The sequence below is a fragment of the Sus scrofa genome, chromosome 8 (genome assembly GCF_054392235.1).
Source record: "Sus scrofa isolate SSC_HxYL_T2T_F1_AM1 chromosome 8, Sscrofa_HxYL_maternal_Yorkshire_Landrace_v2.0, whole genome shotgun sequence".
NCBI classification, from domain to species: domain Eukaryota; kingdom Metazoa; phylum Chordata; class Mammalia; order Artiodactyla; family Suidae; genus Sus; species Sus scrofa.
Window position 1 is genome coordinate 48,815,799 of NC_139390.1, and position 25,901 is coordinate 48,841,699.

The window sequence follows — 25,901 nt, forward strand, 5'->3', positions numbered from 1 at the left end:
GGGTTAAGAACCCATTATAGTGTCTGTGAGGTTGTGGGTTCGATTCTTGGCTCGCTCAGTTAAGGGTTAAGGATCTGTAGTTAAGCTGCAGGTGGCAGATGCGGCTCAGATCCTGTGTTGCTGTGGCTGTGGTGTAGGCCTGCACCTGGGGCTCTGATTTGACCTCAAGCCTAGGGACTTCCATATGCTGCAGGTGCAGCCTGAAAAAGAAAAAAATTTGTGACTCTGGTGACTGAGAAAATCTTCAAGCACTAGAGTACATCTTAATTACTTGAAATTTGACTGATGATGCGGTCAGCTGTGTTGAGCAAAGGGGGAGGAAAGACCGTTTGCATAAAAGCATGTAAGGTCTGTCACACCTTTGGCAATTTACGGTTCAAGAGTGGACATTGGGGTAATTGAACTAATTATTAATGTTTTGTTTGCATATTTATCAAGTTACCTTTGCTTTGGTATTCACTTTTTCATAAAGACCAGCAGCTAATGAGAGAGAAATTGTTCAGTCTCCCTGGAATTAATAAATCTACCCTTTTCTTTGGGGAAAAGAATTGTTCAGAATTGCCAATCTTCAGCTCTTGGTTTAAGTCATTCTCTTTGAAAAATGGTGTGAAAACATACTATGTTTTTCTTTCTTTTGGTTTTCAAAGTGAAAGCATGTTTACTTAGAGAGATACACAGTCTGTAGGCAGAATGTGGTCCATCTCAGAAAGCAAGAGCGGCCTGTCTTTTTCTTATTCTACTATGTTTCAAATGTCATGTGACAAAGCTCAGATAAGTCATCAGAATTATTGAGATAAAATCATTACTCCTAACCAAAAATTCATTAAGAGGTAAGACTGTATTTTGTTGAAGTAATTCTTTTACATAGTGCCTAGTGCATGAATATTTGTTAATACTGAATGTATGTGATTTAGTTATGGGAAAATTAATATGATAAAAAATTTATTATTGTGAATTATGCTTGTTTTTATTTCTTTTGTGTACAAAAGATTTACTTAAAACAGTGTATTTATACATATACTTTGTCCATCTGTCTATTTACGTATCTATTTTTGGTCTGTTTTCAGGCCACAGAAAGTGAGGCTGGCGATATGGACCTGAGTGGGTTGCCGGAAACAGCCGTGGACTCTGAGGACGACGACGATGAGGAGGACATCGAGAGGGCCTCTGACCCTCTGATGAGCCGGGACATCGTGAGAGACTGCCTGGAGAAGGATCCCATTGACAGGACAGATGATGACATCGGTAAGTCTGGGTGAGGAAATGTGCCTCAGCTTAATTCAAAATATTGAGAGGTGGGATCTGATAGAATACAGCCCAAAAACAGTGGGCTTGAGAAGGTCATTAATGGGAGTTGCTCTGTGGCTCAGCAGATTAAGGATCCAGCCTTGTCACTGCTGTGGCTCTGGTCACTGCAATGGCACCCTGGTTTCCATTCCTGACCCACAAACTTCTGCATGCCATGAGCATGCCCCCACCCCCGCCCCAAAAAGTCATTAATGTATCAGTTTCCCTTGACATTTATTGAAGAAATTTTTGAAAAAATTAATTTTACTCAGCCCATACCTTTGAGAGGCCACAAATAGTAAAACTTTCTCATGAAACCCTTCCACATGAGCCTTTTCCTAGCTTCCTTTATGACCCCCCCCACCAAAAGTAGTCTTTCAGACATTATTATATCTGTTCATTTTCCTGTAAGTATTATTCCTAGTAAGCTAGAGTCTTATATGCTTTCATATATGCTTTCATAATGTTTATTAGTCGAGTGGCAGCTAGTAAAATCATCATGGAAATGACTTTGTTTCCCCTCTGGTTCCATAGGAAGGGGAGGCTGTGGGGAGAAGGGAGCAGAAAGTCAAGTGGGAGCTGAGACCTTAGTGTACCCTGAGGTTAAAAGTCTTGGGGGCTTTGTGTCCACCTCCCCTTCCTGGAGGTCCCCATCACCCCGCTTTCCTATCAGAGCAAGAGTTGACTGTGTCACGATGGTTAAATGCTTGTGTGTGCCTTTCCTACCCGGCCTCTTCCTCCTCTGAGAGGCATCCACGCCACATGGAGCTAGATCTGTAACCACCTGCCCGCACTGGGTCATCTGCCCCACCACTCCCCCTGCTCTCTTTGGGCCAGTAGATATTTGAAAGAAATTCACAGATTAGAAATAGGACAGTATGGGCATCATTATGTGTGAGTGGCTTGTTGCTTTTGCTTTGAGGAAGCCAAACATGTATGAGGAGAAACTTGTACCCGGTAAGCTCTATACTTAGGCCAGGGAATTGCAGAGGAAGATGCAGAATGTGGATTAGGTATTTAAAGTATAGTGAAAGCTGTTGCTAGGAATTGCTAACTATCTAGAGATGACTGTTATGTCATCAGCTGATGGGTTGGACACCTTCTGGGAATGGAGACTTTTCTAGGTGGGCAACGCAGCTCAATGGGAATGAAGCAGAGGAGGCCCTTGTCCTGCTGCAGAGTCCAAAGGGTAAAGAGAGGATTTGGGCTCATGTGACAGGGCATGGACTGGACAGGAGCCTGTTTAGGAAGGAAGGACTGGTAAAGCCCTTTTGGACGCTAACACCTGAATGTGGTGAGAACGGGGAGCCGACTGTGCCTCTGGCCCCCAGAGCAGAAGTAGGGTCCCCCTTAACCCTTTCCGGGTCATTAACCTCTAGATTTTTGTTGGCGTAAAAGATGCAGCTGCCTCCACATTCCCATCCCTGATCTCTCCCTCGTTAGCCCGCCTCATTCTCCAGCACCCACAGGCCATGGCACCAGTGGTTCCTAAGTCTTTCGAGGCTTCTGCAGTATGAAGTGAAGCCTTCTGTTTTGTCCCCAGAGACACAGGGTTTAGCCTCCTTGGGTCTGATGCCACACATTCATCTGATTTCCACTATCCAAAGTTTATTTCACTCTTGTATTCTCTCTGTCCTTGCAAACTTCTTTTTAAACATTTCTTTATTGTAGCTTTAAAGAGAGAATGAAATGGAAAGCCTGTTTGGTTGGCCGTCTTAACCCAGAATCCTTGCTCACAGGGTTTTTAAAAAAGGAGATTGAACATTGCTTTCAAACGATTGATGTGGAAGTTATCCTTTTTGCTCATTTTAGTGTAGTCATGGAAGAAAATTATGATTATTATAATGTATGTAGAATGCCATTCCTGGAAATTTAAGACTTTCACTTCATGTCTGAGAAGCTTTCTCTCTCAGAATTTCTGGAAAGCGCGAACTGTGCTCATCCCTATGAAATGAATACTAAGCTGTTTTTTTTTTTTTTTTTAAGTGCATGTTGATATAATCTTTGGAGTGAATTACTTGTGGTTAAATACCAATATACTGGTAAGCGGTGATGATTCAGATGCTTACTCCTATCAAGTATATTTTTATTTCAAATAGTAAATCATTATCATTAAAGCTAAGGTGTAATGAGGTTGTTTGATCTACATGAGATCTCCAAAGATCTCGTATTCTGTCTTCTCAGAATAAAACCTCACATGAGAACAGTGGGGTTTGTTTGCTGTTACTCTTGTTAAACTAACTCATCCTCCGGTATGTAGTTAAAACAGACACCTTTTACTTGAACTATAAACATTTGTGTAATTGGTACTCTGTCTAGATGCCTCTCTGCCTATCTTCCTCCACCCAAGGGATTGTGTGTGTGTGTTTTAAGTTCAACCAAGTGAAATTGCCAGTTTTTAATAATATTTTTTAAAGATGAGAATTGAAAAATTTCCCTTTGGGTCCCCATCAATTCTTAGATATGCCTTTGTTTTAATTTAATACTTTGGAGTTGCTCTCCAGCTCAGAGCTTTTGTAAGTATTGAATTGTTATGATTTTTTTTTCTGTTTGTTTCTTTTGAGGCCTTGACACATTAAGGTAGAGAACTGCTCTGATTTCTTTCAAAGAATTTTTTTTTGTTCCGTGCTTAGTATACCACACACACACACACACACACACACACACACACACACACACACACACACAATCCATAGATTTTTAAAAACCCTCTTAATTATTTCTTACATAAAATTAAACTAAAGCAATAAGATAATTAAAGCTTCTGGTATCTTTAGGTTGATTATTTAACTTTGTGTTATATTGATGAGAAAAAGCAAAGCCTTTTAAATGTCTAATATTTTTCATAAAGAGGAATATTTCTTTTCTAACAAAGTAAGATCACACTGAAGATAGACAGATTCTTCCAGGCAATATAGAATAAAGTAGTCCTAGTTCTCCATCCATGGCCGCTTCATTCTGTACATCCTGGGATCTATCTTATTACCCTTTCCAAGCCCCTGAATTCTTGGCTATGATAATCCCTTTAACTCTGTATGATTCCTGTGGCATTACTGGGGTTTATGTTGAGCCCTGTAGTCAAATGCTTCCTTATTTTTTTGCTTTTTAGGGCCAAAGCTGTGGCATATGGAAGTTCTAGGCTAGGGGTCAAATCAGAGCTAAAGCTTCTGGTCTACACCACAGCCATAACAACATAGGATCTGAGCCATGTCTATGACCTACACCGCAGCTCACAGCAACACAGGATCCTCGACCTACTGAGCAGGGCCAGGAATAAACCCACATCCTCATGGATACTAATCGGATTCTTTACTGCTGAGCCACAACAGGAACTCTGAAATGCTTCCATTTTATACTTATTATTTTTTAAAAAATTGGTGATAGAAATTATTTTTTTAACTGCTATAATCCTCCAGTGTAATAAATAATAGAATAGAAGCCATCACAACATCAGGGATGCCATTATTGAGTTTTGGAGAGTTTTAAAATCCTTTGGGTGCTGGTTAAGCATTTATTTATTTTTAGTTTTTCAACTGAGCCTGGAGAATTACGTATCTTTACTGTTATTACACCTTCTCTGTCTCCTTTCTTAACTTATTATTATATGTGATAGACAGGTATTTTCTATCCTTTTATGTTTTTTTCTAATTTAAGTCACTACTCATATATCACAAATTGATTCCAATGGAGTAGGAAACTGTCTAAAAGCAAGACAAACGTCCGTGCAAACACTTCAGATCATTACTGCAAGTATTGGTGAATGTGTTTTATTCTTCACATTCATAGACTTCATACTCTCCACATGGTGGTAATTTGACGTTTATTTTTCATCTGAACACATAACATTAAATTTAAAACATTTCTACAATTAATTTATGGTCTCATATTTTTCTTAAGGTCATGAGTCTTTGCTTCTCCAAGGAAATTTAGCTCTTACTAGGAAAGGAAAAAACTGTGTGGTCTATAGTAAGGAATGGGGGATGATGGCTGAAGAAAACAGAGGCTGGTAACAGCAGAACTATCTGTGAGGGGCCAGTCATAGGACCACAATATGTTCATTTGCCATTAGGTTTCCTATCATCTATAAAACAATGAATCCTGCCTCTCGCAGGCAGTAGACATGGTCATATCTTGCAGCAGTATTCAACATTGCTTCATAGCTGCCCTCAGGTATAAATACACTTTGAGGTATGACACAAACACAGCTACTCATTCCAGGAATAAAAGTTTCACTGAACAGAACCTCTTCTTTCTGTCAGTGGTGTACTTTAATATTCTTGCTCCATCTTTTTTTAAAATGCTGGTTTCCAGAGTAAATTGATTTCCTGATGCATCAGTCTGGGTCAGGTTGAAGAACATTGTTTTATTGGACAGAGGCCCTGGGTACCACTTATCATTGTTATTCTTCTGATTACCAGAGCCGCCCCCTATAATGGAAAGTCTCATACAGGAAGGATGACGTAGGGTCTGATCAGAACAGACATTACCAAGCTGGACCAGAGAAAAACACCTAGCCTGACCTTGTGGAAATGCAGTGTTTTTACAAAACAAACCTGTGTATTATGCATTGTTTTTTATAGTTAACAAACTATATCCAGTGACATAAAATTTGTCACCAAATTCTAAAAAGTAGAGGGGATATTTTCATTCTGTGGGGGCAAGAAAAATGTAGCAGAATTTTTACATAGCCAAAAGTTCAAAAGCTGCCATGAATATGATAATAATGACAACAATAGCAGTTCTCAGTAATAACACTCTGTGCTAAGGACTTACTCATCTCAGTTGCATTTGATCCTCTGAAATATCCAATAAAGGTGGGCATTATATATATATATATTTTATGGCTGCACCTATGGTACATGGACGTTCCTGGGCTGGGGTAGAATTGGATCTACAGCTGCAGGCCTACATCACAGCCACAGCAACACCAGATCTGAGCCACATTTGCATCCTACACCATAGCTTGCAGCAACGCCAGATTCTTAACCCATTGAGCGAGGCCAGGGATCAAACCTGCATCCTTATGGACACTGTGTTGGGTTTTTAACCCAATGAGTCACAATGGGAGCTCCTATAATTATTATTCTTTTATAAATGCGAGAAACATACTTTAAGGAAATGAATCAACTTTTCCAAAGTATTACAGCCAATGAGTGCTCATTTGCTGTGTGACACACCCCCTGAGCTCTTACCACCACCTGTGATGTCCAGCCTGAATCGTATCACTGCCACCTCCTAATTACAGGACTTTGAGCCACTGTTTCCTCCCTGTGATATGAAGAGGAAACAGGCATCTTATAGAGCCATGGTGAGGAGGGAGGAAAGAACTTAGTAGGTACCTAGACCAAAGGAGAAGCTTTATCCATAGTGTTGCTGAAGGAAGAGTGATCCAGTTTTGTTCCTGTCCATCTGTAGGATACTAAACCCTATATCACTTGTCATTTGCATTTATTCTATAATGTTGTAAACTTTTTAATTGATTACTTTTTATGGATTTGTTTGATCGGCGGTTTCTGTTGTTTTGGGCATCTCGTCACCCAGAGGCACCAGAATGGACCTGCTGACCTTTGGCAGAATTTTCAGAACTCTGTTTCACTTCAGCATACTGTTTCATTCCTTAATAAGCCTTGATAAGGTCACAGCTTATTTTCCATAAAACTCCCCATTTGAAGTTTGTTAAGTTCTTCATTCCCATTGGAATGTGCGTTATATTGTGTACTGTTGCTCCAGAATTGACAAGGAAACGTCACCATCTCCACGGTGACAGAATTCTTTATGCAACTGCAAGAAATTCAGCTTATGCTAAAGATATTTAAAGTTATTGTGTTGCTCAACAGGCAGAATTGTGGGGCACGTAAAAAGAAAGAATCTTCAGGCATTCTTTCTGAATGCTTGTTTTTGAAAATAGTTGTCATTTTCGCAACCTGTCTTCTGCTTTTCAGAACAACTCCTGGAGTTTATGCACCAGTTGCCTGCCTTCGCCAATATGACGATGTCTGTGAGACGGGAGCTGTGTGCTGTGATGGTATTTGCGGTGGTGGAAAGAGCCGGGACCATCGTGTTAAATGATGGTGAAGAGGTTGGGACCTATTTCTACCACTTACAAATTTTCTTTTGAGGTTCTCTCAATAAAGCAGAGGAACAAAAACCCCATTCTTCTTTCCTCTTTAAAAACAGTGGGCAACAATTCAAAAATTATGATACACTCTTTGTTGTGTCAGAATATTCCAAATCCATTAGTTTATTTTCTGTTATTTGCAATATGTCGTATGATATTAGTAGACGTATACTGAGGTTTTAAGTTTTCAGGTTTTGTGAATTAAATATTCATCGTATATAGTGCCTCTTGTCTGAACAAAATGCTATTCTTTTTTTTCTTTTTTTTTTTGTCTTTTCAGGGCTGCACCCACGGCATATGGAGGTTCCCAGGATAGGAGTTCAATTGCAGCTGTAGCCGCCAACCTACACCACAGCGACACCAGATCCAAGCCACGTCTGTGACCTACACCACAGTTCATGGCAATGCTGGATCCTTAACCCACTGAGGGAGGCTAAGGATCAAGTCTGCAACCTCATAGATCCTCAGATTAATTTCTGTTGAGCCACAATGGGAACTTCCAAAATGCTATTCTTATTGAGGTCATCATTTCATCTTGTCTGCATGTGTTTTGGGGAACAGGAGAAAGTTTTTTCCTTGTGTAGTTTTAGAGAAGAATATCCAGTCATTAGGGGAACAGGCTGTGGTGTACCCCAGTCAGGCCTCTGAAAACCCAGGTTGCAGGGCTGTTGTTCTGTGAACTTGGCCAGTGGTCAGTGGTACTTGATGTATTTGCTCCCCCTTTAAAATGAAAGATCTAAATCATTTGTGGGGACCATTCCAGCATTTACAGCTTCATGATCTTGATGTTATTTTCTGCTTTATCTTCATTGTGTGGAACTAGCTGGACTCCTGGTCAGTGATTCTGAATGGTTCTGTGGAAGTGACTTATCCAGATGGAAAAGCAGAAATACTTTGTATGGGAAACAGTTTCGGTGTCTCTCCAACCATGGATAAAGAGTACATGAAAGGAGTAATGAGGACGAAGGTGGATGACTGCCAGGTATAAACTACTTGAAAAATGTATATTTGATGCTTAATGAAGGGCACTTACATATGCAGTTCTGGGAAGAGTTTTCTACATGTATGAATTGGCCATCTTTTAGATTTTAAGGTAGAACCATCACTTTTGGTATTATCATGCTCTAGGAAATTCAAAATAAATCTCCCTGAAAGTCATTCAGACTCCACAGAACTCTGTAAATGTGTCATATTTTTAAAAAAGGTGTTCTGAAGTGGGTTGAAGATAAGAATGAATAGAATGTGTTATTGTGCCAGTGTGCCCCCATTTCCTCTGTTAGAGCCACCATCTTTAGGTTCTTATTTAAAAAAAAATTAAAAATAAAGGAAATATTAAAAAGGCATTCTGTAAATATGGTACTTTAAAAATTCCATCAATAATAACTGATAATCTATTCAACAAAAAATACAGAAGTAAAAATGCCCATCGTTAAATTATATGTATATTAATAAAGATGAAGTGATATAGTTATGCAGTGTTTTTATTTATATACATACAAGGTGAGGGATTGATGTTACAGGTCATGAAAATTAATCACAGTATGAAAGACTTGCTAATAAAAAAAGATTGCTAATAAAAAGAAAAATGTCAGTATTGATACTATGTTAATATTCATTATTTAAAAGCATTTAATAAAAGCCTAGAGAAAATATTGAGTTCAAGTGTGAAATTGAATTATATTGATCTAACTGGTAACCTCTATATTAGTGTGAAATAAATTTAAGATGATTTCATTATCATTATTTATAGTTTGTCTTCTTAAAAAATTGTCCTTGAAAGATAAAACATTTCAGTATAGGTAAACCAAAAGAATTGACTTATGCTAATTAATGTTATATGCTCATTGTATTTATTAGTCTACAGTCTGAAATATATCTGAATATAGTTTATTCTAAAAGAACATCATTGAATTTTCATGGTATCTAATAAATGTAAAATAAGGTTCATTTAAATTTTCATTTTAAACATCTTACTAAAAAGAAAAGTGGCCATGGCTATAAATAAAATAATGTTACCTAGAGAATAATTTTTCTAAATAATTCCTCCAGTGAGCACCATAGAGAAAAAAAAAAAAAAAAAGACTATGAACTCAGTGTTTTGACTAGGTAATGCCAGAAGAGCCTTCTAAATATAGCCAACTGTCCATTATTTGGCATAAAGCAGGAAAGCAAAGAGTGGGGAAATATCAAAGTCCTTATTTGTTCTCAAATTGTGTATTTAAAAGGAGTTAAATGTGATATTTCAGCTTCAGAATTAAATTCAAAGAAAGAAGCCAACTTGAGTCAAAATAAACTAGAAAAGGAGTTTCCGTTGTGGCTCAGCAGGTTAAGAACCGACATAGTCTCTGTGAGGATGTGAGTTCGATCCCTGCCTCGTTCAGTGGGTTAAGGATCTGGCATTGCTGTGAGCTGTGACATAGGTCACAGCTGCCATTCCAATTCGACCCATGGCCTGGGAACTTCCATATGCAAAAAAAGCAGGTGCGGCCATAAAAAGAATAAAACAATTAAAAAACAAACAACCCCCCCCCGCCCCAGCAAAAATCACCCTTGTATTTCCACCGACACACTGGCTCAGGCCTGATGTTCATTTCTTCCTTATTAGAACAGAAATGGAGAGGGAATTTAGATATTTTAACATAAATGCCTATCTGGGATAGTATTTGTGTTTCTGTCAAAATGTTTATTATTTGCCAGAAAGTGCGCATGTCAGACCCTCCTCTGGCTGGGGGGAGAAAAGAAAGCAATGAGAATCTAATTTTTCATTCATCCATAAAATGATCTCCAAGAGTGCCTGTCATTCTGGGCCCACTCTAGACAGTCCACAGTTATTGCATGAAATGAGCAGAAATGAGGTCCCCTTTACCAGGAAGAAGCCACTTTGGATAGGATTGGCCCTTCTTTTCTAACAGTTCATTGGGTTCTGAAAATCAGTCCTGGGTTATGGGGTATATAGTTGAACCCATGTTAAGCCTGAGGACACAGCTGTGAATGGATTCAGTTAGGTGTTTATTTCTGTTGCGGCCCCTGGTCCACTCACTGTTGTGTTTGCTCTGGATCCCTCCTGTGTGTCTCCGCTTCCTGCTCTTGTCCTGTGGTGCCCGTTCTCATTTCCCTGTTGGGTTTGCAGGACAAAGCCAGGGCCAGGCATATAGGTCTGAGATACCAAGAGACTGGCGGTGGTTTTCCATACCCCACTCATGTCTTTTTCTTTTCCTTCTTCCTCTCTTCTCCTTTCCTCCTCTCCTCCTCCTTTGTCCTCACCCACTTTCCTTCTCCACCACTCATGTCTTAGGCCTACCAGTGACACCCAGGCATGGCTTAGCCCTGCCCTGCACCCTTCACTGGGGAATGAATGCTTAGATACCTGTGTGAATAGTTAGGGATGAACTTCCTTGCAGATGCAGAGTGCCCATTTAAATAGACCTAACCTCTTAGGTAACTCTGTTAGACTCACCTTTTCCTGAAACATGAGAGCTAGTGATGCTTTGAATTTTAGAAGTAGTTTTGGAAGAAAAAGCAGTTGGGTGGATATGCTGAAAGTTGACCATTCTGTATGTTAAAGTTACTTCATTCTTTTATCGTTTTTAATATTTTTACTAAATAAGAGTTGTGATGACATGTGCCCTAAAGAAAAGAATCCTGTGACAAATTGCTTTCTGCCTTTTATAAGTGAAGTCTTGCTTGAATTTTTATTTCATATCACAGTGCCAAGATCATATAGCACTTTCACCTGTTAACAGCTTTCTGAAGAATAAAGCCACACTAGAAAATTATGTGTATAACTCACAAATTTTCAACTGGCTTCATCAAACCAGTTAAAATCATATTTTACCTATAAATTTAATGTTATCTCTACAAAAGCCTTTTTTTTTTTTTTTTTTTTTTTTTTTTTAAGGGCCATACCCACAGCATATGGACGTTCCCAGGCTAGGAGTCAAATCAGAGCTGCAGTTGCCAGCCTTTGGCACAGCCACAACGACACAGGATCCTTAACCCATGAGTGGGGCCAGGGATTGAACCTGCATCCTCATGGATACTAGTTGAGTTTGTTACTGCTGAGCCACAACAGGAACTCCCTCTACAAACTTCTTAAAGGGGAAATAAATCTGCTAATAAAAAATGAGTGTTTTCATCTAAATTTTTTTCTTTTGAGATATCAGTTCTGGATGGCCATATTAGAAATTCAATTTGGGATTCGTCATTTTCCTTTTTCCGTTTTGGATGGTATTTCAGTTTGCTGCAGAAGAAATGCCAAAAATATCTGTCTTGATGTTAAGAATTTCAGATCAAATGTATTCTAATTTCTTTAAGTCCTTAGACAAGAAGTTTAATTTTAGTACGTTTCTCTTCAAAAAGTAGTTTCATTTTATCTATCCACTTACTTGTTTTAACTCAGGGATATACTTCTTTTTTAGGAGATAAATGAGAAAAATGATATAATTATGTTCTCTAAAACTGAGTATAAGAAAAAACACCTAAAATTATTTGGAGCCCTGGGAATAATTTTGTCACCATGTTAAAAGAAAAAAATTACAACCTTTTTGAGGAGTTCCCATCATGGCTCAGCAGAAACAAACCTGACTAGTATCCATGAAGATGTGGGTTCAATTCCTGGCCTTGCACAATGGGTTAAGGATCCAGCATTGCTATCAGCTGTGGTGTAGGTCACAGATGTGGCTCGGATCTGGCATTGCTGTGGCTGTGTTGTAGGCTGGCAGCTATAGCTCTGATTTGACTCCTAGCCTGGGACCTTCCATATGCCGTGGGTACGGCCCTGAAAAGAAAAAAAAAAAAAAAATTGAAACAAGAAACTAAAGACCACATATTTCAAACATATACACTCCTATAGTCAGTATATTTGTTGTGGGGGGGCAGGCATTTTTAAAAAAAATAAACAATCCAGAGTTACTTAAAAGAAAAGCCTATGCTTTTTGAATTTTAAATTTTTGATTCTAGACTCTAATAAAAAAATTAGTGAGATTATATTCACTAGCCCAGTGGAAGAAACAATATCATAGGATGAAGTTTCTAGAGTGTAAACTGCTGTTGCTGCTTCTATAAAAAAGCTTTATTGATTATGCAGAAATTATGGAAAATATAGAAAAGTGTATTAAAGACTGGAAGTCATTTGTAATTTGCATTGCTCACAAATAATAATTTTTTCTTGTAGTGTAAGATTTTGATACGCATGTATAATGTTTTTAAGTTAGCAAGCCTGTGATTATGAAACACTGGGCGATTAGCATGCCACTGCTGCAGCTGTTTCCTCATCTGTTCAGTGAGAAGGATAATACTACTTTCATTGTGGAATGATTGGGAGGTTAAAATGAGAAAGTTCCTGAAAGCAACTTCAATATGATGGTGATAGTAATGAAGTCATCATTATCACTAAAATCATTATTATAATAGTTGATTTTTTAAGCTTTCAAAAAGTTTAATGTAGGAGTTCCCATTGTAGCATAGCAGAAATGAATCTGACTAGGATCCATGAGGATGCAGGTTCGATCCCTGGCCTTGCTCAGTGGGTCAGGGATCCGGTGTTGCTGTGGTGTAGATCACAGATGCGACTTGGATCCTGCATTGCTGTGGCTGTGGTGTAGGTTGGCAGCTGTAGCTCCGATTTGCCCCCTGGCCTGGTAACTTCCATATGCCACACCTGTGCCCTAAAAAAGCCAAAAAAAAAAAAAAAAAATGAATGTAATGTTATCAGCATTGAATGAGAACTCCAAATGTCCCGTGAAAATATGATTTGAGGTGGCTATAGCATCTTTTCTCCTACACACCCTGTAATTTAAACATTCCCTCTTTTCACATTATAGGAAAAAAGAAATTCCATCCTTTCTGCATTCCTAAGAGATTTTGAAATAAGTATAGATTATTCAAAATTCAGGGAAGACAATAATTTTTATTTATTTAAGAATGTACTCTGACCTCTGGTTACTTTTTAGAGCTTCCTATAATTCATTCTTAACTTTCTTTAAAGCTACTAAGAATTAAATGGTTTTCCCTGAGCCCTGAAATTTTTTATATTTGGGGTCATGGAGGAGTAATTGCTTGATGTGCATATTATTGTTAACTTTTCTTTAAGGGCAAGGATTAACCTTGGTACCAGTTATGAGGAATAATTATTTGAGCTTAATTAAGTATGTGACTTGCTTAGCAGGGCTTATTGAATGTACCTTCTAAAATGGTTTATCAATATAATTAGCAAATTTATTATATCTACTGCACAGGTATCTGAATTTTGATGTCTTTATTAAAATTGCCTTTATTTTAAAATCGCTGCTTTCAAAAACCTTTTCACGTTTTTGAAACCCACTAAATGATAATTATGTCCTTATATCTATCCAAAAAGTCCATTCTCTTTCCCCGGTGTTTTTGAGTTGTCAAAGAAGGGGCATGAAAAAGGATTATTCTAATTTTATCTTAGGATTTTTTTAATTGTTAAGATTGTTAATATAAGCTACATATAAATATTCTAAAAATGAGACTTTTCTTGACTGAAGAAGAAATACATTAAAAGGTAGAGGAATCCAGTGGAGGTTCATTACCACACTCATTTTAGAAAGTATAGGAAAGACAGGGAAAAATGTCAGTGTTAAATAATTAAAACATTGAGTTATTAGTACTGCTGGCTCTCTCGCAAGCACGTAATCATTAACATGTGACTTATATCTTATCCCAGTTTGTCTGCATAGCCCAGCAAGACTATTGCCGTATCCTGAATCAAGTAGAAAAGAACATGCAAAAAGTTGAAGAGGAAGGAGAAATTGTCATGGTGAAGGAGCACCGAGAGCTTGACCGAACTGGAACAAGGAAGGGGCATATAGTCATCAAGGTGAGACAAGCGTACCTCTGTCCCATGGCAGGGAGCCTTTTGGTGGTATCACTTATGACCATTTCAGATGTTCTCCTTCCCCATTTTTGTGCATGTTCTCTTAAATGTTATCAGTTGTAAAAAAAATCTTTATCTTTCCTGATGGACAGCAGTATTATTCATTACTCTATATGTTACTACCCAGTGCATCTTCTGTTGAAGATTTGAAATCGAGGTACCACATGGATACTTTTTGTATGGGATGGTGATGAAACCTTTGCTTCATTACAGGGCACCTCAGAAAGATTAACAATGCATCTGGTGGAAGAGCATTCGGTGGTGGATCCGACATTCATAGAAGACTTCCTGTTGACCTATAGGACTTTTCTCTGTAGCCCCATGGAAGTGGGCAAAAAGTTATTGGAGTGGTTTAACGACCCGAGCCTCAGGGATAAGGTGGGGCATATATTCTAGTTTCCTTTCAAATAGGAAATATTCAGATATAAAGTTATGGGTACTTTAACAGATATATAATATATAGTGTGTGTGAATGTATATTTGTCATAGCACCTATGTTCAAATTAATGGAATAAGAGAATGTACTTTTTAAGCAAAAAAAGAAAACAATGAAGAATATTAGTTCTTGTTATAGATTTCCAAGTTCAGCTCTAGAATTTTTTTTTTTTTTTTTTTTAATGCAAAGGCCAGAATTCTCTCCTGGCTCAGTGCGTTAAGGATCCAGCATTGTCACTGCTGTGGCTTTGGTTACAGCTGTGGCATAGGTTTGATCCCTGATCTGGGAACTTTCACCTTCCATGGGTGTAGCTAGTACATACATACATATATACATACATACAAATAAATACATGCACGCAAAAGACCAATACATTGGCCAACACATGTTTAAACCTTAGCTCTGTTGCACATTCTGTTTAAACACAGCCCCCAAACCTCTAGGCTCCATGAGAATCTGCATCCTCTAGGTCAGTAGGTGGCCAGTGTTCCCCAGATAAAAATTATAGGTTTTTCTCTTGGCACCAGAGCAGGATCTCCTTACAAGCATTGCAGGCTGGCAGGCCTCAGGCAAGTAATCCTGAGCAGACCCTCTCCTGCAGCTCTCGAGTTAAGCTCTTTTTCAAGGCCAAGTAGGTGATGTACCTCATCCTATGAGGTTTGAGCATTAACCATCCATCCTGTCGTTGGTTCTCCTTCTATGTGATGGTGGATATGTGGTGAGCTTGGCAGAGGCAGGGTGGGCCAATCCGGGACAGGGGCTAACAGTGAGAGGCCTCCAGCTTCAGCACAGGCTCCGCAGCTGACTAGCCCGTGGCCTGAGAGAAGCCGTGTGGACAGTGATGCTCTTCATTTCAGACCCTGCGAGTCACAGGCTTACAAGATCTCAGCCGAGCCCTTTAGCCATAAAGACTTGGTTTGAGCATTGCCTCTGCATTTGCCTTATGTGTTGGCTGATCCTCTTGACATTCAGGTCTTTGCCTGTAAAATAATAACTGGCATCCTTTTGTGAATATGCAGAGTAGAAGCTGTTCATTGTGCTGTTCACTTAAAGGTGCTGGTGGTGGTGGTAGTCGATAGTGTTCAGTTTGATTTTTTTTTGACCGTGCCACAGCATGCAGAAGTGCCTAGGCCGAGGGTTGAACCCATGCCACAGCAGTGACCCAAGCTACAGCAGTGACAAAGCTGGATGCTGCTGGGTCACCAAGGAACTCCCTCAGTTTATGATTTATGAATCTCATTTTTCTAACCTGTAATGTGACTAAGACTTTCAGTTTGCTTCTCAGCTACAAAATTTTAATTTTATGAAAAGGCCTGGTGTGATGGGTATGATTTCAGGGGAGATGATCATCTCTGTTTCCTAAATTTGAAAAATGGGCATTAGTGATAATAAAAGACAAAAAATTAATATAAGTAATAAGATTTGGCTTCTGGGTGATTAGTCAGATTATATAAGAATTTGTCACAGTGTGTGAGTTGCAAATAATATTTTAACTGTAGTTCAAGGTGAACTGTATACTGGCACTTCAGTTTCTTTACTGCCAGAATAGCATGCTTAATTCCCCACATTGATTAAGAGGTTAGTTAATGTTTGATAACAGTGCTGTAGAAAATCTCTTTTATCATGTTATTCAACCTTTAGAAAATTAAACTCATATAAAATAAAACAAGTACTTTTATATTTAAAGTTGCAGTTATACTCACACTTCATTTAGCAAAATGTTATGAGAATTTACTCTGTGCCAGGTGTCATTTTAAATATGAAGGATGGGAGTCCCCCAGTGGCTCAGCAGGTTAAGAATCCAGCATTGTCACTGCTGTGGCACAGATTCGATCCCTGGCCCAGGAACCTCCACATGCCTCAGAAAGGCCAAAAAATAGATAAAAACAAAAAAAATCATTAAAAACAAAAAAACAAAAAACAATAGAAGGAGTTCCCTTTGTGGTCAACAACTTACGAACCTGACTAGTATCCTGAGGACATGGGTTTGATCCCGGGCCTCGCTCAGTAAGGACCCGGTGTTGCCATGAGCTGTGGTGTAGGTCGCAGACACGGCTCAGATCCTGAGTTACTGTGGTTGTGGTGTAGGCTGGCAGCTGCAGCTTTGATTTGACCCCTAACCTGGGAACCTCCATATGCTGCAGGTGCAGCCATAAAAAGAAAAAAGTAATAATGATAAGTTAATTAATTAATATGAAGAATTCCCTTAGAACCTAACAGATAAAGTGGTTGTCTTCATGGAACTTATAGTCTAATGAACATCACACAGTTCTTGCTGGTACAAAACATATATTCTGCAGCTGTGAATATGCGCGTTGTGCTGTATAAAGGTGCGGGGCTCAGTGAAAGTGTGTGCAGGGTCAGAAAAGCTACTTACTCAATGTTCCTCAGAACTGTAGATGTTAAAGCCCCGAAACTTTAATGTTAGCAAATACCAAACTCCCAGAACTCCCTCCAGCTCCTTTCCTTTATAACTTGTCCCCTTGAAGATTGTTCTAGGCTTAACACTATTCATCCCTTTTGTCTCTTTTATTTTTTAGTTCCTGTCTTCTTTGTCTCATACTAGTTTATTTTGATTTTGCTATTGCTTTGTTTTTGTTGTGACCTGTTTCAAACGTGTTTTTTGAGAAAGCAAGATATCAGTTAATTACTATCCTTCACAGTTTCCAAACCCTTCCTGGCAAAACAACATACAGTCCATGTTCAAAGTGTTAATAGATATTTTCAGAAGGTCATTTTCTCTTGAATAAAGTCTGTGGGTTTCTGTTGTCGCTTTTCTTATTCTTTGTTATTAGGTAAATTGTTTGTTGGATATCTTTTTTGACATGACTTTAATCACAGATTTTTAGCACTGAAAAGAAGAAAACCTATGAAAAATAATTGATTTTTTCCAGGTGACACGGGTAGTATTATTGTGGGTGAATAATCACTTCAATGACTTTGAAGGGGATCCTGCGATGACTCGATTTCTGGAAGAATTTGAAAATAATCTGGAACGAGAGGTAATATTTGTGCTTTAAAAAAAAAAAAAAAAAAAGCCATCTGCTTGATGTTCATTGTATCCAGCCTACCTGTGAAACCACTCTTTCTGAATTCTCGTAGAAAATGGGTGGACATCTAAGGCTGTTAAATATTGCATGTGCAGCTAAAGCAAAAAGAAGATTGATGACCCTAACAAAACCATCCCGAGAAGCCCCTTTGCCTTTTATCTTGCTCGGAGGCTCAGAGAAAGGCTTTGGGATCTTTGTCGACAGTGTTGATTCAGGGAGCAAAGCAACTGAGGCGGGCTTAAAACGAGGGGATCAGGTACGGTATTTCTAAATCCATACTTAAGGGTCAGAATTAGTGTCTTTTTCCCACTTGTCATCTACTGGGATGCTGAAATACATTTTATAATTTTATTTTCAGATATTAGAAGTGAATGGTCAAAACTTTGAAAATATTCAGCTGTCAAAAGCCATGGAAATTCTTAGAAATAACACACACTTATCTATCACTGTGAAAACCAATTTATTTGGTAAGTATTTGGCACTTTTTGCGTCCTTTCATTTTTCTCCTTTTGGTCTTTTTCTTTAACATTTAGGTCTTCATCGTGACAAAAGTCATTTTTATAATTTAAACATAAGAATCGAAAGTGTATAGTACGAGGCATAGATATAGAACGCATTATGTAAATGTAATTAGATCTCAATCAGAATCTTACTTGAGAACCGTAACATTATTTTTGTTGATGTTTTCATTGATAAAAATTTTAAATGCCTATATATTTAAAGAGTGTAATGCTTTCGCTTATTCTAAGTGGAAATGATAGAAAACATGCAAAAGCCGATTCCTGGTGTCATTCATTCATTGGAGTAGTGCTTTTCTGCAGAATTACAGCTTTGTTAGCTGAAGTCCATACTTTGCTTCTATTTCCAGGCTCTGTAGTTGCCTTTGAATTGTTCAGATTTCTTTTTTCTTTTTTTTTTTTTTGTCTTTTTAGGGCCACACCCTCGGCATATGGAGGTTCCCAGGCTAGAGTTCGAATCAGAGGTGCAGCTACCAGCCTACACCACAGCCACAGCAAGACTGAGCAGAGTCTATGACCTACAGCACAACTTATGGCAATGCCGGATCCTTAACCCACTGAGCTAGGCCAGGGATGGAACCTGCATCCTCATGGATGCTAGTCAGATTCATTTCCGCTGAACCACGACGGAAACTCCTGTTCAGATTTCTTATAATGGGCATTTTGTGGTGTTTGTTTCCTTTTTAGTATTTAAAGAACTTCTAACGAGATTGTCAGAAGAGAAAAGAAATGGTGCCCCTCACCTTCCTAAAATCGGAGACATCAAAAAGGCCAGTCGCTACTCCATTCCAGATCTCGCTGTAGATGTCGAACAGGTGATAGGACTTGAAAAGGTGAATAAAAAAAGCAAAGCCAATACTGTTGGTGGAAGGAACAAGCTAAAAAAGATACTTGACAAGACTCGGATTAGCATCTTGCCACAGAAACCATATAAGTAAGTGTCTCTGCAACTTTTCTGTGCCTTATGCTACTGTGTTAACATGCAAAGATAGTAATGTGATTAGTGTTTGCACATGAGTGTAAAAAAATGACTCAAGTTTTTATTGGCTGAGCTATCTGAGAAGGAATATCGACCAATTCAGTTTGTTTTTATCCCGTTGTTTGCCACTTGCTTGCCCATCCTGGTTTTCATTGAGATAGTTTAACAACTTTCTCATTTAAACTACTTGTTTTCTCATTTGGAGAAAAATAAGAACCTGTGTTTGCTCCTGTCTCTGCCATGATGTGGCCTGGTTTCTTCTCCTGTTTCTTTGTTTCTGAGCCTCTTCTTCACCATCTGCAGCTGCTCTTTGCCAGCCAAGCCATTGCTGCTCCCAGCTGGCTACTTTTTACCCTGGCCATTCTCTTTTCCCCTCTCTCTCCTGTTTTCAGTTTTTTAGCTGTTGCCAAGACATCATCAACCAAGCACAGAACTCCTGTCCTTCTTCCCAGTGGGCTCAGCAGTCAGAATGGCAGGTGTATTCTTGAATCTCTTTTGACTGTTTATTTATGCCAGGGGCGCAGACCAAAGTTGCAGGTGTCAGACTGTTTTAGCTTTGCTTGTTTGCTTGCTTATTTCTTCAAGCTAAAGCTCCTCTGTGTCTATGGATGTTTTACAAAACTCAACTGCTATCAGCCACAATTTTTTAAAATACTAAATTACATGGGTTCCTCATATTCATTTATTATATATTCCTCAAAATGCAGTGAAAGGAGATAACTTGAAAACATAGAGATAATTTTCTTTCTTTGATAATGAAGTGGATCTTCCAAGGAGCTGTACATATAAGCATTCAGGACTCTATCAAGCATTCATTAATTCCACTTCAGATAAAATTTTCATCCTAACATTAGAGAGATATGGTCTAGAATATGCTATTTGATGGGTTGAGTGTCAAACTTGCATTTTTTCCATTCAACTATAGTGATTGGTGGTTTCACATCAGCTAGAAAAGACTGCTACAGCAGAGTCCTGAGGGTTAGCAAGGAGTGTGATGGCTTTATTTATAGACTTGAGAGTATGTTTATACCAAGTAAGTTTCTAAGAGGCAGTGGATTAGGCTTACTAAATTACAGAAAACAGGAATCAATTTTTAGGGTGACCCTTCTTGATGAAAAATTCATTTTTAAGGGATAAAAAAATGTAGAATTATTACTTAAATGTAGAATTATTAGCAGTACAATAACAACAACAACAAAAATCTTAGAGTCATGTTTGACCATGAGTTAAATATGAACCTTTAAAACAATCTAACAAAAGCCAGCATGACCCTGGTGAGTATTAATAGAAATGTGATATGTAAGAGCTGGGATATAATCATCCATCGTACAGGGTGTTGGCAAAGGACACAGTATGAGAATATTATGTGTAATTTAATTCTCTCTGTGTTTAAAAAGATATTCAAGGGAGTTCCCTGGTGGTCTAGTGGTTAGGATTTGGCACTTTCATCACTGTGGCCCTGGTTCAAACCCCGGTCTGAGAACTGAGACCCCACATCAAGCTGCTGCATACTACAGCCAAAAAAATAAAAATATGTTCAAAAGCTAGAAAATGGAAAAGGAGATAATAATTAGATGTGTTGGTTTTAAAGCACTGAGGAAACCCCTTAAGCAATTTGCATTGAAGAACATGTATGACTCGTTTAAATATTTTATTATGAAGATTATTTGAAATAATACATATATGTAAAGTAATTGAAATGGAAAGAATAATTATATTTAAAAGAAGGCTCAATAAACTGTAGAATCTATTATATTGGTATGATAGATTTAATACTAGTTACTACTTCAGCTTTTCTCTCCTAGAAATCGGCGTATGTTTACAAAAAGATATTTTCTTTTGACAAAGCTACCAGAGTAATCAAGCAGATAAATCTTCTAGATATACTATTTTCCTCTCTCTCCACCCCCACACCCCGCTCTCTCTCTCTCTCTCCCTCTCTCTCCCTCTCCCTCTCCCTGTCTCTTCCTCCCTCTCCCCAACTCCCACCTCTTTCTCTCTCGAACATTATTAGTATTACAGAAGCTAAGATGCTGGATTCTGGTGGCTTGGCATCAATAGCCCAGTAGAATGATGTGGGTAGTGGGGTGGGAAGGTAGGGGGACAAGGTGAGGCAGGACGATGGTAGAAGTCAGGTCTGGTTGTCGGGTAGGGAGAGAAAGACTGCTGAGCCCAAAGCAGAGATAAAAGTCAACAGACTATATATAAAGTCAGGAAAGGTCGGAAAATGTCAGTGGCAATGAGAAAGGTCAAGAGGTCAACCAGTAAGAAGATGTGCTCAGTGGTGGAACTTTCTGAATTAAGTCTTTAATATAAAGCAGCTTCAAAAGAGTAAGAGTCCTGTATCTGTGGATGGCAGAGATGTAGGGGACAGTAGAAGTTAGCTCACCATGATAGATGTTAAAATGTGGCTGAGAAGTTCCCACTATAGCTCAGTGGGGTAAGAACTCAACATAATCTCCACGAGGATGCCAGTTCCATCCCTGGGTTAAGGATCTGGCTTTGCTGTGAGATGTAGTGTAGATCACAGATGCGGCTTGGATCCCATGTTGCTATAACTGTGGTGTATGCTGCAGCTGCAGCTCTAATTCAACCCCTAGCCTGGGAACTTCTATATGCTGCAAGTGCAGCCCTAAAAATAAAATGTGGCTGAGAAACAGCACTGAAGAAGGCGCTCTTTGGGGCATGCCTGGCATATGGTAGTATTGAGAGCTGTCTGTGCCAGCAAGAGCCAGGTTGGCTTGTGTCCACTGTAGATGTTTCAGGTCATGTATGACATACCTTTGGCAATATAAAACCAGGTTTTTGTGGTTGAAAAATAAAATTCCACTAATAAGGTGAGGTTTTAATGTTTCACAGAAAATCAATCCTTTCTTTATATGCATGCGCTTAATACACATTTAAATCTGTTGTGGGCTTACCTGTGAATTTTGAAGAATTTATACTAAAATCATCTTTAGTCTTGTCCTTACTTATTTGCCTGTGTAATTTCCACTTCCCCCCAAAAGAGAGGGAGAGTGCTGCTAGATTTTTTTTTTTTCATAGCTATTAAAAATGGTAGGTATTATGCTTAAGCTATATCATCTGAAAGCCTAATTGATGCCAAGTGTCTTAATTTTATTTATGACACCTTGATTTACATCCCAGCCTCATTATGATCTTCTTTTTCCTTTTTTCAAGGTATTTATACAAATCAGAGCTATAACTGTTTGCTTGTGATCTAGTTATTCTGCGTGTGCTTATTGTTGTATTATGACCATTTGCTTGTGATCTAGTTATTGTGTGTTTGTGTGTGCTTATTGTCATATTCTGATGCTTTGTTTTGAAAAGAGTTGACCCTTCAAATCTGGAAATAATGTTTTAATGTATTATTAAATCATGTCTCAAGAGTTGTCCCAAAGCTTTTATAAATGGAATTGAGTCTATCGCTATCAACATGAAGCAGTATTTCTTTCGAAACTTAAACGTTTAACTAGAAATTCTGAGTAGAGAGTTAAAAGTAAAAGTGACTCATTGGATTTCCATTGCTGCTTCTTTTGACACCAGGAAATGTCACCACACACCACTGCTTTTTTATGCCCTTTATAATTAAGAAATAATGTCTGTGTCAGGCTTTCTTTACATCTGACTTCATCCATGATCTCATTTATTTCTCTGAAACTTTGGAGAATGAAATTGGGGAAGTTTGATTTTTTTTTTCCCTATTCATTTTGCTCAATTTCTTCAGTTCTTAATGATAAGATGATAAAACAGCTTATCATTCTGAAGCAGAAATCATCATTTGAGTGACTAAATGCCTTTATAAAAATGTACTTTTTCTTAAATCTACTTCCATGACTATCATCTTTTCTTGAATATATTTCTGTACTCAGAAACTATGCTAATGTTTGTTATGATTTGTCTAGTTAAAAAGACATAGATTTTAGGGAAACATACTATGTCCTTAAGAAACATAAATTGGGGAGTTCCCTGGTGGCCTAGCAGTTAAGAATCCAGTGTTGTTACAGCTGTGGAATGGGTTTGATCCCTGGCCTGGGAACTTCTTCATGCCATGGGTGCAACCAAAATGAGAAAAGAAGTTGAGTTGTATATACTTTGGCAGTAGATGCTCTTCTAATTTACAATCCAATATATTAGTGATGTTTTTATATTAACTGCAAGTTTTATGCAATATGGTTTATTTATTGTCTGTATCTACTGTATATTGATGACTCCTGACTCTAACTTGCCACACATTTATTTTCTAACTTTCCTCTCTGTTCAGTGATATCGGGATTGGTCAGTCTCAGGACGACAGCATAGTAGGATTAAGGCAGACGAAGCACATCCCAACTGCACTGCCCGTCAGTGGAACCTTATCCTCCAGTAATCCGGACTTACTGCAGTCCCACCATCGCATTTTAGACTTCAGTACCACTCCTGGTGAGCCCCACCCACACTGCGTTTGTTTCCCTGTCTTTTCCCCTGACCTAATGATGATGCTCTATGTATCTCTCTTAGTTGGGCGTGGGCTTTGTCAGATGCTAATAGGACAAAGGTAAATGTCAAACAGTTGAACTGATTCTTTTTTATTCTTCACACTAATTTGATGTGGCCATGGGCAAGTTAATCTCTCTGAACTTTTTTCTCTTTCATAAAGTGAAGTTAACAGGTACCACTTAGGTCATATTAAATAAAGAGGTAGAGGCTTATTTCAAGCCTGCCTCATGGGCTTTTCGCTATAAGAAAGATGGACTTTAGATTTAAGTTTTTTTGTCTTTTGCTGCCACCCTGACAACCTTACTGTTACTGTTATGATCTGGTCCATTTGCCTTTGCCTGTGGATTCTTTTGTTACCAGTAGGGCAGACTGGTACTGCAGCATGCCTGTATGTTTACTAAATGAATCCTTGAAGAAGAGTTAAAGTAATGGAGAGGAGTTCCTGTTGTGGCTCAGTGGGGACATGGTGTCTGTGAGGACACAGGTTTGATCCCTGGCCTCGCTCAGTGGGTTAAGGATCCGGCATTGCTGCAAGCTGAGATCTAGGTTGCAGATGTGGCTCACAACTGTGTTGCTGTGGTGTAGGCCAGCAGCTGCAACTCCGATTAGACCCCTAGCCTGGGAACCTCCATATGCCACAGGTGTAGCCATAAAAAAAAAAAGTACAAGAAAGATGAAAATTTAGCATTATTTTTTTCTGAGGAGTTTTTTATTCAGATTGCTTTGCTTAATTGTTATACCATGCACTAAAACCCTTTCTACTAACGTATGGCTTTTCCTTCCTCTAGACCTGCCAGATCAAGTGTTAAGGGTTTTTAGGGCTGATCAGCAAAGCCGATACATCATGATCAGCAAGGACACCACGGCAAAGGAGGTGGTCATTCAGGCCATCCGGGAGTTTGCTGTGACTGCCACCCCAGATCAGTATTCACTCTGTGAAGTCTCTGTCACGCCTGAGGGAGTAATCAAACAAAGACGACTTCCAGATCAGCTTTCCAAGCTTGCTGACAGAATACAGCTGAGTGGAAGGTATGCACTCCCTAGCCTGTTGGAAGTCTCAACCCCCTCCTTCTAACCCACATCAGAGTCTGGTGAACCCTTTCAAAGTGTATTTAAAATAAGTACCCCTGCAGGAGTTCCCTTCATGGCTCAGCAGTAACAAACCAACTAGTATCCATGAGGATGCAGGTTCAGTCCCTGGCCTCACTCAGTGGGTTAAGGATCTGGCATTGCCGTGAGCTGTAGTGTAGGTCGAAGATGCAGCTTGGATCCCATGTTGCCGTGGCTGTGGTGCAAGCCAGCAGCTGTAGCTCTGATTTGACCCCTAGCCTGGGAACTTCCATATGCCGAAGGTGCAGCACTAAAAAGACCCCCCCCCCCAAAAAAAAGTACCCCTGCAGATTCAAAAGAAGGTTTTTCGCATTTATCCAGAATTACTGTCTCAGGGGAAAAGCACACATGTGATTGTTGACCCTCACAGAGGTCTCTTATGAACTTGTTCAAAAAGGGGTGACCTACCATTGTCGCCACCCACCAGGGAGCAGTCAGGAGGGCCCCCTGCTTCTCGTCAGGACTCAAGACTGGCAGAAGGCAGAGGGCTTGATGCCTTTTCTCCTGGATGCACATCCATAAACATCATCCAGCAACATCCTATGTCATTTGCTCCTGCCTACCTGAGTTTTCTAGGAGCTTTGTTTGTTTAGCGGAGGTATCTGAAGCTGCCTATTATTGTTCACAACACTATGAAAAATTCTTAACCCTGGAACCAAACCTTAGTTGCTTCAGAGCTTGGTCTTCTGCTGCCTATGTGCTTTTATCACAAGGTACTTACAAGAAAACACTGCATCTGATTTTGCCAGGTCTTGAATCATATTTTTACTGATATATATAATCAGTACTCTCAAATCACAAATTAGTGCAAGTTGAAAAAGGAGTTAGGTTTTGGCTCTTCTGCACTTAACTGAAAATTGAGTGTTTTCATAAATCACAGTTTTTCTTATTTTCTCAACATATGGAGTGTTTCATTGTACACTTGACTTTTTCATATTATCTAAACCTGACTTCATCCATTCTGAATTCTGTTTTCCTGCTGTCAACCAGAACCTTCTAACTCCTCTTCACCTTTAATTTCCAACA

General features: G+C 38.9%; 1 protein-coding gene across 19 annotated transcripts in view; it reads left to right on the forward strand.

Moving 5' to 3' along the window:
- The window catches only part of RAPGEF2 (Rap guanine nucleotide exchange factor 2), a 256,095-nt gene that overhangs the window by 209,392 nt on the left and 20,802 nt on the right, over positions 1 to 25,901 (forward strand). For all 19 annotated transcript variants that reach the window (XM_084972184.1, XM_084972195.1, XM_084972196.1 and 16 more), the window contains 11 exons: positions 1,068 to 1,245; positions 7,230 to 7,366; positions 8,229 to 8,387; positions 14,094 to 14,246; positions 14,517 to 14,681; positions 17,634 to 17,741; positions 17,842 to 18,045; positions 18,148 to 18,256; positions 18,995 to 19,241; positions 23,551 to 23,708; positions 24,554 to 24,794. In XM_084972184.1, coding sequence (XP_084828310.1) covers positions 1,068 to 1,245; positions 7,230 to 7,366; positions 8,229 to 8,387; positions 14,094 to 14,246; positions 14,517 to 14,681; positions 17,634 to 17,741; positions 17,842 to 18,045; positions 18,148 to 18,256; positions 18,995 to 19,241; positions 23,551 to 23,708; positions 24,554 to 24,794 — 1,859 coding nt within the window. The remainder of the gene's footprint in view (positions 1 to 1,067; positions 1,246 to 7,229; positions 7,367 to 8,228; positions 8,388 to 14,093; positions 14,247 to 14,516; positions 14,682 to 17,633; positions 17,742 to 17,841; positions 18,046 to 18,147; positions 18,257 to 18,994; positions 19,242 to 23,550; positions 23,709 to 24,553; positions 24,795 to 25,901) is intronic.